Source organism: Marmota marmota, unplaced genomic scaffold (genome assembly GCF_001458135.2).
Source record: "Marmota marmota marmota unplaced genomic scaffold, marMar, whole genome shotgun sequence".
Taxonomy (NCBI): Eukaryota; Metazoa; Chordata; class Mammalia; order Rodentia; family Sciuridae; genus Marmota; species Marmota marmota.
The window spans coordinates 51,537,254-51,549,774 of NW_025999968.1; the positions used below are offsets into that span (position 1 = coordinate 51,537,254).

Here is a 12,521-nt window from a genome sequence, read left to right on the forward strand (position 1 = left end):
TTACACCATAGCTAGAAGAGAGGATTTTAAATGATCTCACCACAAAGAAATAACGTTTAGGATAATGGAAGTGCTAATTGTCCTGACTTGATCATTAACAACATATACATGTATCAAAACATTACATTGCACCTACAAATGTGTAAAAGTATTATGTGGCAATTAAACATAAAAATAAAGCAAGAAAAAATAAAGTGTTCATCCACTGAAGGACCTTACTTCTCAACATACTTACAAATTGATTAGAAAATCCCTTTCTCTAATTTTCAGTAATGCTATTTTCCAGCTCATTAAGAAATTAACTTAGTTATGCACAGGAATTAAAGCATTCCCAACAAATTATGAAAAGTATATTATCAAGGAATGAGCATGCTAAGCTAGGAAACTTACACACTTGTGATATTTTTCAGGAGACCCTTTTTTTATGCAATAGTTTTATTGGCTTATTACTTTTGCATGTTGCTGGGAAGACAATGTCAACCTGATACTTTGTGTCTACCACAGCATCCAAATGTGCCAATGGTTTGTGAGAGATAGCATTTTCTTTCTAAATTAATTTCTTTCTAAATATAATAAGTGAATAGAAAGTAATAGAAATACAATCTGCCCTCTGTATTTATTGACTCCTCATCTGTGAATTAAACAAGCCTCCAATCAGAAATACTAAAAAAAAAAAAAGTTCCATCTATGTTGAACATGTACAGATGTTTTTCTTGTCATTGTTACATAAACAATGCCATATACCAATTATGTACACAGGATTTACATTGTGTTAAGTATTACAAGTAGTCTAATGATGATTTAAAGTCTATGGGAAATGTGTATAGGTTTTATGCAAATACTACATCATCATACATAAAGGGTTTGTGTTCCACCAGCTGGCCAGGTTGACCAAATGAGCTGGATTCAAAGGAGCTGGCTGCAACATTAAACTAAGAAAATGGTGAAGAAATCACCAACACACGGACATGAGTTTCTCAGGTCGAGGGTAGGACTGCTTTGTGATGCTAAGGGTCAGCTTCCATGCTGAACAGTGCTGGAAAGAGAGCGTGCACCCAGAATCTCTTTATTTTACAGAGGGGACACACAAAGGAGCTTCGATGGAATGTTCTTTACCAACTAAGGTAGGGGATGGGGTTTTGAAAGGTGGAGTCTTGCTTTGTGATGTCTTGTAGTCAGCAGATTGATTGACATCTTGGCAAGTCACACCCATCTCAGGTGCTATGTGGGATCACAGGCAGAGAGAGAGGAAAGGTGTACTTACATAGCACAGCCCAATCAGCATGCAATTGCCAGACCAGTATGCTCTTATAGCTCAACCGCACATAGCTCACACACACAGCCCATGGATGGCTCACAACATTTGAGTATCCACAGATTTTGGAATCCATTGGAGAGAGCATCTTAGAACCAATCCCTCGTGGATATTAAGAGACACATACATATAGAAATTGATCATGAGACAGTCTCCACATAAACCTCTATGAGTTTATTCAGACCTATCCCTTCACCCACAGAAAAATCTAGCCTACACACCTGAAGATCTGATTGCTCCCTGATCATATCCATCTGCATGTTCTGCAGATGTCTCAAATGCAGTGAGCTCTAAACTAAAGCCATTACCTGTGACCCACTTCGTCATCCTTCCACAATGCTCCTTCTCCTGATAAAAGACGTCAGGATTAGTCTGGCGGGATAAAAGTTTCAGAGCCATCATTCAGCTCCAAATTTTTCTGTGTCTGCTTATTAGCTAAAGAGAATTCTTAAAACCCTCCCATGACTGTGACTGAATTAAAAGAATAAATTCTTAACATGGCATTTGAGATCCACCCCCCTAGATATTCTTGATGAATACTTCATATTATTCTTCCCTAACATTCACGCAAAACAATGCTTTGGGAGCCACACTTGAACTCGCAGTTTTCTGAATACATCATAAGCTTTGGGAGCTCACTGTGTGACCCATGGGAAGTAACCCTCTTTTCTCTTGCCTCACATACCCATCCCCAAAAACATGACCTCTCCCTTTACCTGTGTGGACTTATTTAGTCCCATGTTTCTTTAAGAACCAATTCAAATATTTTCCTTGGAAAATCCTCCCACCTCAAAGTAAAACTGGCCCTAATAGCTCTCTAGGTCCCCAGCACTTTTCATATGCATGGCTATCATGACTCTTATTTAGTGTTAGCTGGTTATTTTTTTTAACTAATATATTTTAACTGGTTATTTTTCCATCTGCTTCCCCGCTGTATTAGAATCTTCATGAGAGAGAACCATTCCCCAATTACTATCAGATGTTCTATAAATATTCTCTGGATGACTAAATCATTAACTGAACAATTGAGTTAAAGTATAAAGTCATTCCAGTGCTCCCTAATTTTAAGTGTCAATGACTTATCAGAGTTACTGGAAACTCCCTTTCAATGTTGTCACCTGAGGTCATCTTATGAATTTCTTCTCAAGGGGATGTGAAAAGTACAGGGAGACAATGAGAAAATAAAGCTATCAAATAAGAAATAAAAGAAGGAAAGGAGTAGGAGGAGAATCTAACCATAATTCTAAACCATCAATTTTCCCCATGACCCTGAAGAGACCAGACAGCAGCTTTATAAAATCATTCACTTGATGGAGTCTGCTCAGAAATAAGTTCTCTGAGAAAAAGAAAAAAAAAAAGATTGAAAAACTTCTAAAATCGAAAGTGTTTTTGGTGTTTGCATTTGGTTTATTTGACATTCAAATGTCACATATCACTTTAAAATCCACAAAGTACCCATTCGAACGCAACAGAGCTCAGTCAGCTGTATTTGTTCATAAATATGTCTTGCCTTTTTCCATTATCATCGTGCTAGAGATATGGGCAGCCTTGGTGAATTTTACCTAGAGCCACCTGTGTAAAGCATGGCTTAGACATGTTAATTGAGCAGCAATGTGGAACCCGGGGGCTTGGCATTCTTCATTTTGAAACAGAGAAAAATGTGATCAGCTATGTCTGACCCTTTGCGTCACAAAACATAGATGGAAAAAAAATAATGTTCCATCAAGGTCTTGTACCAGTCATACAGGTATTTCTATTTTCCCTCTTAAGATTTATGGGATTCTCCTCATCCATATCTTACATTGGAGAAAGAATGGGATCCATCTTCTAGACTGCCCTCTCTGAGGTACTTTTTCCAGTTTTTTCTAAAATGCTTTCCCCAGAATGATAAGTCCACTAGATATTCTCATATAAAAGAGTTCCATGGTTTCTCTCTCTCTCTCTCTCTCTCTCTCTCACACACACACACACACACACAGAGAGAGAGAGAGAGAGAGAGAGAGAGAGAGAGAGAGAGAATAGTATATCCCTCCAGTAGAGATTCCTGGTACATAGCAGTAATATCAAAGATGTAAGAAGAGTAAGAAAACAAATCATGTTAAATTAAGAGGATCTGAATTTCCCAAAAATTGTCTCTATAGAATCCTTTTTCTATGCCACTGTTAATATCACATCAAACAAGACTTTTGCAGAATTTTGCAGATAAAATACAGGATCTCGGTTACATTTGAATTTCAGATAAACAACAAAACTTTTTAGTGAAGGTATGTCCCAAATGGGATATATCTATACTTAAACATATATTCTTAAAAAAAAAAAAAAAGATCAAAACCAGCAATAGTGAAAATTAAACACAGCAGAGAGATGGTAGTATCTTATGAATCTGTCCTGAGGAAGCTAGGCACAATGACCCATGTCCATAATCCCAGCTACTCAGGAGGCTTGGGAGTTCATAACAGTAAAACTTTGTCTAAAAAAAAAAAAAGTGTGTGTGTGTGGGGGGGGGGCCTGAGATGATAAAAAGAACAAGTGATACAGGTGATTTAAGAAGTGATAGAATTCTCAACTACAGTAGCACACCTTTTGCAAGCACTCATTGGGATGGCAGCTAATACTTACTGTACCATCATAAGCCCTGAGGGCTGTGGGGTCACAGCAAACAGGGCAGGGCAGACATCTGGAATCTGTGAGGCCACTGTGGTTAGATAGCCAGCTAAGCCCTCCAGAGTGAACTCACTTTCCCCAGCACACCCTGTATAGGGTCACCACACTTAGCACATATAAATAGAAGACTCCTGGTTGCATCTGAATTTCAGGAAAACAACAAATGATTTTTTGCTGAATGAAAAAGGAATAGATGCCCCTTGTCAACAGTACAAAAAAATCTAACAGTGGAGAAAAGTGCAATAGCCCCGAATGATCTACTCATATATTAACTCACCAGACCTTAAGATTGAAGACAGAGCCACAAAACCTGAACAGTGTTGCCTGCATATTTATAGAAGAAGTCCTCAATTAGAGGTCATTTAGTTCCAACACTGAATTTTCTTGGTCAGGTGAGTCACATCGTAATTCCTCATCCATCATGGGGGAGGGTTGTATTAGTTAGCTCTAATGTCTCTTCTAGCATCAATAATCTTACAAAAGTTGTCACTAGTTGATTACAATAAAGGACACACTTGCTAATTTAAGATGAAATTGTTTGTCTCACGTACACTAGAAGAAAATATAAAATTGCGTGTCCTGGTTTAATTGACAGAGCTGTGGCCAGGCTCATGTCTATTTTTTTTTTCAAGTCACAAATAGCTAAATTATTTTTAATTATTGTGGTCATTACCAGAATTAATTCCTTTTAAATGAGCAGCAATGATTTGCATCTCAATTTTTGTCTAGAAACATTCTCCTTAGGATTTAAAAACAATGCCTCTTAGAAAGATAGGAATTTTAACACTGTTAACAATCCCTGAATTTATTAGATTAGTGACCCAATGTATTTCCATGCATTCTGCTTCCTAAAGAAGGGCTCCATTTGTAGGTGGATCTATCAGCTTCATCCAACGCTAGTTTTACAGCCCAGCGTGAGTCAGGCTTTCACATCTTGCTCTTTCATCCTCACAACCACATTATGAAGGCTGACAAGCACAGGATGGCTGTTCTCCAAACCGTTTCCTCTTCTTCTTTTGCCCACATCTAGGCCACGTGAACCAGCCTCCTTCCATGTACATGTGGCGGCATAACTGGAAACTTGCCTGTGAACCATGAGCAGACGCCATGTGGTCCACCTCCAAAGCTGCCTCATAACAGCTTCCCAGGTGCAATCCCCACACTCTTCAGCCGTCTGCAAAAGACAAGAATCCGGAAGAGGCACAAGTGAAAGTACTTATATGCCCAAATCACCTTTCAGAGAACTGCCTGCTAAGCAAGAGCACCCCTTTGAGACCTGATTTGAGCAGGAAATAATTTCTTATTGTTTGGCCAGTTTATCTTTTATAGCAAGGAGCCTTGCCTGAGCTCATACGTGAAGTTGGCATTACTATCCCCATTTGACAAAGGAGGGAACAGGGATTCAGAGAGCAAACCATTTAACTTAAAATGTCATCGCGAGGAAGTGAATTCAATACCAGACCGTCAGACACCAAGTCTTGTGACTTTTCTCCAACAAGGTTGCCCCTCCTCCAAAACCCTGATACCCAAAAGAATATTATATAGGCTTTACAGACCATTCACAAGCTTTTCTCAAAAAAGAAACGTTTTCCAAACTCATTCCAGAATCACATGCAGAGATAAGGCAACAGTCAGTGAGTCAATATTTGGGCAAAGGCTGACAAACAGAAAGAGTTCTTTCTTTATTTTAATTAAACCAACTTAAAGATGAATGCATCACTTAATCCCACAATTTATAACTATAACTTTTGTCTCTTTGGTAGGCTTTAGGGGAAATTCATTGTACTTTCTAGTGAGTTTTATTTTCATATCTCATCATTTACCATGGGAAAGGAAGGATGCTCAGGTTATTGAGCCTGTCATTTAAGCTACCAGGTTGGGGTTCTCTGTCATGGCAGTCCCAGCAAACTAATTTGAACAGATCTGATATTAGTGTGCAGAGATGATGAGGCAGGAGAGAGAAACCCTGAGATCAGTCAGGGCCTTATCATAATACCCAGGTGTTAGGTAAGAGCTGTTCTACTATGTAGGGTTAGAGGAAATGAGAAGAAAAAGAAAGAATTGTTATTGCTGCTGAGGAAGGAAGAATAACTCTCAGTGTTTCATTAAATGTGTGAAGTTGGAGAAGAAGAGTAACACCTGATGATAAAATGTCAGTCCCAGGTGACATGGAAGATGGTAAGTGGCACCACGAGCCAAGAGACAAAAATTGGTATGATAAGAGGTTTTAGCAAAAGAACAGTTGATTTTAGCAAAATAGTTTCTATGCCATTATGCAATTGATATATTTTTAAGAACACCTGCAGGGGGTGGGTTGTAGCTCAGTGGAACAGCGCTTGACTAGCATGTGTGAGGCACTTAGTTTGATTCTTAGCACCACATATAAATAAATAAAATAAAGCTTCATTGACAACTAAAAAGTATTTTAAAACCAAAAATAAGAACACTTGCATTACCAATTTTTTTTTCAAAAATATGTTTAATGGAAGAAAAGGTTAGTTTAGGGGCTAGGGTTTCAGGCCCAAATGACAAAGTAATTTTTTATGAAGAAATTTCAATAGTGAACTTTTGTCTGGGGTGGAGTTAATAAGTATATAACTACATAATCTACACATCACTAAACAAACCCTGCCCTTGACCTCCTCCACTTTTTAATCAAGAGTAATCATCCATCTTTCCTACAGGCACCAACATTATCATTAATAGAATTCTTACCCATCTCATAACCTTTATCATTCATTTTTATAATAAGGCACAGAACAACTTACACAAGGCAATTATGTTTGCCTTTAATAGCTTTTTACCTGTGCTAGTGGGCACAGTTTCCCAATCAAAATTTTTTTTATAATATGAAATATATATTATTTTTTAAAGGGAGAGTAAAGTTTATTCCATTATATTCAGTGGTAAGAACAGAACTTACTTACTCTGTATATGTTTTTAAAAATCCACAGAAAAAACTTGTACACATTTTTTAAAAATCCAGAGGAAAAAAAGTACACAAAGATTATACCAAGAGGATAGAATTACTTGGAGTACTAGACAGCAAAAGTTACACTTCAGTCAGATCCCCAAGGTTTAGTATTTCTAGTTTGCAAATTCATTTTTACATCTGTTTCTGTGTTTCTAATCCTCTTTATTCTTCCTTCTGTACATTGTCTGAACAACAATGTTGGGGAAGAGGGCATAAATCAAACATACCAGTCCAAGTGCACTTGAATAACTCTTATTATGTAATTAGTAAAACATAATAAAATGTCTTTTTCAGATATACATGCTAGATGATAGTAAGAGTTGTGCTTCACATATATATAGTGCTGTGTCTCAAATGTATGTTCAATATCAGCCACTAGGATTTATTTATTTGATCTTTGTAATTCTTCTTCTTCTTTCTTTTTGTATAATTTTTAAAATTTAGAGTTTTTTAGATATACATGACAGTAGAATGTATTTTGATACGTTATACATACATGGAGCATAACTTATTCTAATTAGGATCCCATTCTTACAGTTGTATATAATGTGGAGTTTCACTAGTCATGTGTTCATATATGAATATGGGAAAGTTACGTGTGATTCCTTCTAATATTAGGAAATATATATCATGAATAATGTCTGATGATAGAACAGATAACATCATAACCAATTTGACTTGTCAGAATTTCTATGGATCTTATTCTGGGATATTTATCTGCCAATCAGGCTTAAAAATAACAAAGTACATATTATGAAAAAACATTGAAACTTGAGATTTTAGTAAGTAAAGATTTCAGGTTCATAAAAGTAAACAGTCTTTCATGAAAGTATTTACAATTTCCCAAGCACAGGTAGGAGTTTCCTGAAAATCTAAAGAGGTATAACTTTACCAAGGTTAAGGTCAGAGATCAGAGCCAATCTCATCTCCCTCTGGATACTTTTATAAGGCACTGGATTGGGACTGTATCTCACATTTAAACCATTCATTCCTGTCATTTAATCAAGTCTCTCTATATTCCTTTAAGTCTTCCAAGCTTGATGTCTCTCAGATTTAGAGTCAAATACTCTAGATGTAGATCAGAACTTCAGGTTTTATCACAGTTTTAAAAGAAGCATACACCATAAAAGAGAAAGAGTGTAATGTTCACCAGTTACAGAGAACTCAGGTTATGTAGCATTGGTAAGCCTTCATATGCACTGGAAAGGAAAAGTAAAATATTTGGAAGTAAAAAGTGAAACCCAAGGGGGTCATAGGAAGAAGACGGTGAAGACGAGTGATTCACTTTATAGTAAAGTTCCACTATGAGCGGCACAAGAGCAGGTATCATAGTGGCTTTACCACCACAGACTCAGCACTCAAGGTACCCCAATTTTTGTCAAAGAAAGGACAAAACAGAAAGAGGGAGGAAGGGAAAGAAGACACAGAAGAAGGAGGGGAGAGACTTGGATTTGAGCTCAGGAAGACAGTGTCCTGGAGATAATGGCCAAGAGGCTTCCATTTGGAATAATAAATTATGGAAAACAGTGGCATGACATGAATGTCACTGAAATGTGCACTTAAAAATATATAAAAAGTCAACTTTTCTGCTATGTATATTTTGTCACATAAAAAAAATAATCAAACTCCTCTGTGTTCCCGAACTTTCAACAAAGTCTTCTAGACATATAAATCGACTTAGTGGAAATCAAGAAAAGAAAGTGATGTTAAATGCCTAAATTGGAGGAGTCTGAAGAAAAACAGACTATAAAATAGGATGAAGAGCCACAAAATGATCTAATTCTTCTGAAGTGGATGCTTAGAGCCAAAGATAAGACAAAAGTAAGACACTGTCCCCAGCCTCTCCATTAGCACAGTCCCCAGAGATGCTGGAAGCAGCCAGGACTGCCAGCAAGCAGAGGAGGAAGATAAAGCTAATTGAATTTCAGTATCAGGAGACAGGAGGCCTCAGTTGATACCAGGGTTCCACATATATTATTCTAGTGTATTCCTGAAAACAGAGGCAGAAGGTGCTATCAGTATCCCTGGTGCACAGATGAGCTGTAACTAAGGCGCAACCAAATGACGGAACCCACAGAAGTTGTGCTTCTTCCCCAGGGCGATAGGATATTGGATACAAATTACATTTCTAGGCCCTAGGCTAAGAAGAGAAAGAAATCATCATGACCCAATCTTTTAAAAGACTGTTCTCCAAAACAAACTTTGAAACTTGTCAATTTATTATTTAATAAGGCAGAGAACTTTCCGAGTTCAAGTACAAATAGAATAGCTCTAATGACAAAACAAAAAAGATTCCCCAAACAGAAATGAAAGCAAGAAATAGCTTGGCAAGGCCCCTGCAATGCCTTTGAATGTTCACACTCCCACTGTAAACAGCCTGAGCGAGAGTTTGTTCATATCAGACGGTAAAACCTGAGTCATTATTTACTATTAATATATTAGTCTATGCTAGAGGGGATTTGCCATTTAAATAAAAACAGAAAGAGAAAGCATCTTTGTCCTTATGTTTTTATTGAAATCTAGAAAGCCATAAAACCAAAAGAGAAATACATTTTTAAAAAATAGTCTCCAAGTCTCTGAAGAACATGGAATTTTCCAAATCATTTGTGAAATAAACTGAAATAAATAGATAAAAATCACGCAGCTCAGAGAGGGCCACTTAGAGTCCCCCATGATTTGTATTTAGAATAAACCAGACACTTCTGAAAGCCAGAGTATTTCTATTAAAAAGAGGGAACATGGACACAATGTGACTAGAAACCACATCTTTCTTTTGTGAGAAATTAAGGTGAATCATATAAAGCCTTTCTCTGATGATAGAGACTCCTACAGCCAAAGGGAAAAGTTGAACATGTTACATCTGTACAGAAATCATCTAAACATTTTGCCTCTGAAAAACCATCAGTGAAATAAAAAATAAAATAAAATAAAAACATTTTGCACCGGCAACCAGACCCCTGGTCAGATTCCCTAGGAGGCACTGCCCCTGCAGCTATGAGAAGAGGCATCCATTGATCCTGGTATGTGTACCTCACACATTTCTGTTTTCTGTAAAAACCACCTGCTTCTATTTTTCCTTGAGTGATTCTGAAAAGAAAATATAGAAGTGTATTTCTGGACATAACAGAGGAGAAGGACAGAAGCAAACCAACCAGTAGCCAGCTTTCCCTTTCTAATAAAGGCAAAAGGGGTTATCTCATGGACTCCCCACCCATCAGGTGCTTTGTTTGATCAGTGAAAGCAAGAAATAAGATTCTGAGTATTAAAATAGGGCCAAATGTTCCTGAGATTCTCTTTCAGTCTCTCTGACCCCCACATACATGGAACTGGTATTGACTGAGAGCATGCTTGGGGGGGGGGGTCTTCCGATTTCTAAGGGAGAAGAGGATAAAGATGGAACTGCCCTTTGGATGCAATGAATCTCAGGACCTGAGAATCGACTTCTCTTCCTTCCTCCTGCTCCCTCAGTCCCAGCTGATCATGGAGGAATCTTTTCAAAGATTTCCACTGTCATCTTCTGATTAAGCAAGACTCTGAACCTTTGATTGACTCTGAACCTCTAATCCATTTGTCCCTTCTCTTTACAACTCTCTGAAGTACCTTGTTTCTTGGGCAACTTTTCTTTTTCCTCTATGGAAGCAATTATGCCCCTAAAATTGGCGGAAAATGTAGAGGAAAATTTACCCCATCAAATTTCACAAACCTCACTTCACCCTGCAGTCAGAGACTCTCTGAATAAATAAAAACGTAAAGTAATCCCTTGCTTGTTTGTGGAACACAATGACTAAACCCATACTCTAGCTTCAGGGGAAAAAAAAAAAAACAGGCCCCAATTCAGCAATGGATGATTCACAGTCAACTAAAACCCTTTAAAATAAAGAACTCTGCTGAGACATAATGTTTGCAATGCCAACTAATGCAAGTTTATTGAGAAATATATAGTGAGACAAGCTCCCTTCTTCAAAGATGCAAAAGCAGAAGCCAGGAGATACAGCAGCAAGGTCAAAACATGTCAAAAGCATCAGGACTGGGCTGTGGGTGGTAAAGCCTCCGGAAACATGGAGAGGCATCCACAGCACCAGGCATCAACCCTTAAAATAATCTTAGTACTGGCCAGAAAAATTTTACAGGGCCGAAATGAGCAGCCAGCAAAGAGCAGTCCATGGGGGTCAGCAACGGAGTTGGTCGGGCAGCATGCTGGGAGATCCTGGAAACACAGCTGGCAGGGCGTGGAGTCTTGATTCACTCACTGGCTCGAACACACTCAGCAAGTTCTTCGGCAGCTGGACACACAGGACTGCTGGTACGTCCTAGAGACCCCACAGGATGGTTGGCAGATAGTGGAGACTCCTCCCACTGGTTGGCAGGAAGAAGAGATGCCGCCCACTGGTTGGCAGACGCTGGAAATGCCTCCCAGAGGCTGACAGCCACTGGACACAAAGGTGAGTGGCCGGCTGCAGGGAGTTGAGCAGGAATTAGAGACACAGGTCGTTTGTCTAGAGCAAGTTACCTGGACAGGACTGGAGATGCAAGAAGTTCTCTGGTAACACGTCGGCTGGCAAACTGTGGGCTCACAGTTGGACTCCTGACAGTGGTCCAGGAGCCAAGAGCCAGTTTGGAAAGAACTGGGCAAATAGATGCCACTCAGGCAGTCAACATCACGGGCTGAAGCAGCGGCGACTGGGGCCACCGGGTTAGCACAGAGTCCTCCGATTGGCCTGGAAGAGCAATTTCTTGTAGAGCAGTTGAAGGACATGATGCTTGATGGCTGCAGGTATCTCACCAAAGTTAGCTTCTGAATTGTGAATGTCCCTTGAGACTCCTGAGCTTTTATATATCCTTGCTAGTGGGTGGGGCTCCGTCTCTGTTCTCCCAACTTCTTTGGCTCATACCCACTTGCTTTAGAACATCTCGTGAATCTACAAGTTAATTGTCTCTTGAGAAGCCTTCCCCCTCATAAAGAAAGTTTAGTAGTTTGGTAACTAAATCATAAGTCTCCTGCACTGTACTTACTCCAGATGAAGAAGGTTGGTTGACAGCTTCAAAGCTGTTGGTCATTCCCTGCCCACATTTTGTGTCTCATTCATCTTGCTTGCATATGATGAGTGTGAATCTGACTGCGACACCAAACATGCCACTGTGCTACCATCACACACTCTCTCCCTTCTGACCAGAGCTAATTACAAGCCCACACTATGTTTGGTTTGTCATTGGCACTTAATGTGTTTTAAACATAACTTAATCAGTCACTCTTCCATAGCTAACGGGGCTTCTCATTGGAGAGGTGCCTCCTTGAATATATTTCAAGATGACAATGACGAGAACTGTCAGGAAAAAGGACAGGACACAAAGACTTGTATCCAAAGCAGAAACTGGCTTTTAAAATGATCCCATCTGATTCAAATGTATGATATGTCAAGATCATTGTACTGTCATGTGTAACTAATTAAAACAAATTTAAAAAATATTTTTAAAAAAGGAAAAAAAAATTAATAAGCTGACCAAAACTAGATGTCCACAGGAAGGTTAGAAGGCAGAGGGATCCGTCCTTTGTGTTAAGGCTAGAAA

General features: G+C 38.7%; 1 protein-coding gene across 1 annotated transcript; it reads right to left on the minus strand.

The window, feature by feature from the left end:
* Positions 1-10,853: 10,853 nt before the first annotated feature.
* On the minus strand, positions 10,854-11,771 carry LOC107136260 (keratin-associated protein 11-1). Its single transcript, XM_015478443.2, has one exon. The coding sequence runs from the start codon at positions 11,707-11,709 to the stop codon at positions 11,218-11,220; it is 492 nt and encodes a 163-aa protein (XP_015333929.1). The 5' UTR covers positions 11,710-11,771; the 3' UTR covers positions 10,854-11,217.
* Between the last annotated feature and the right edge of the window lie 750 nt (positions 11,772-12,521).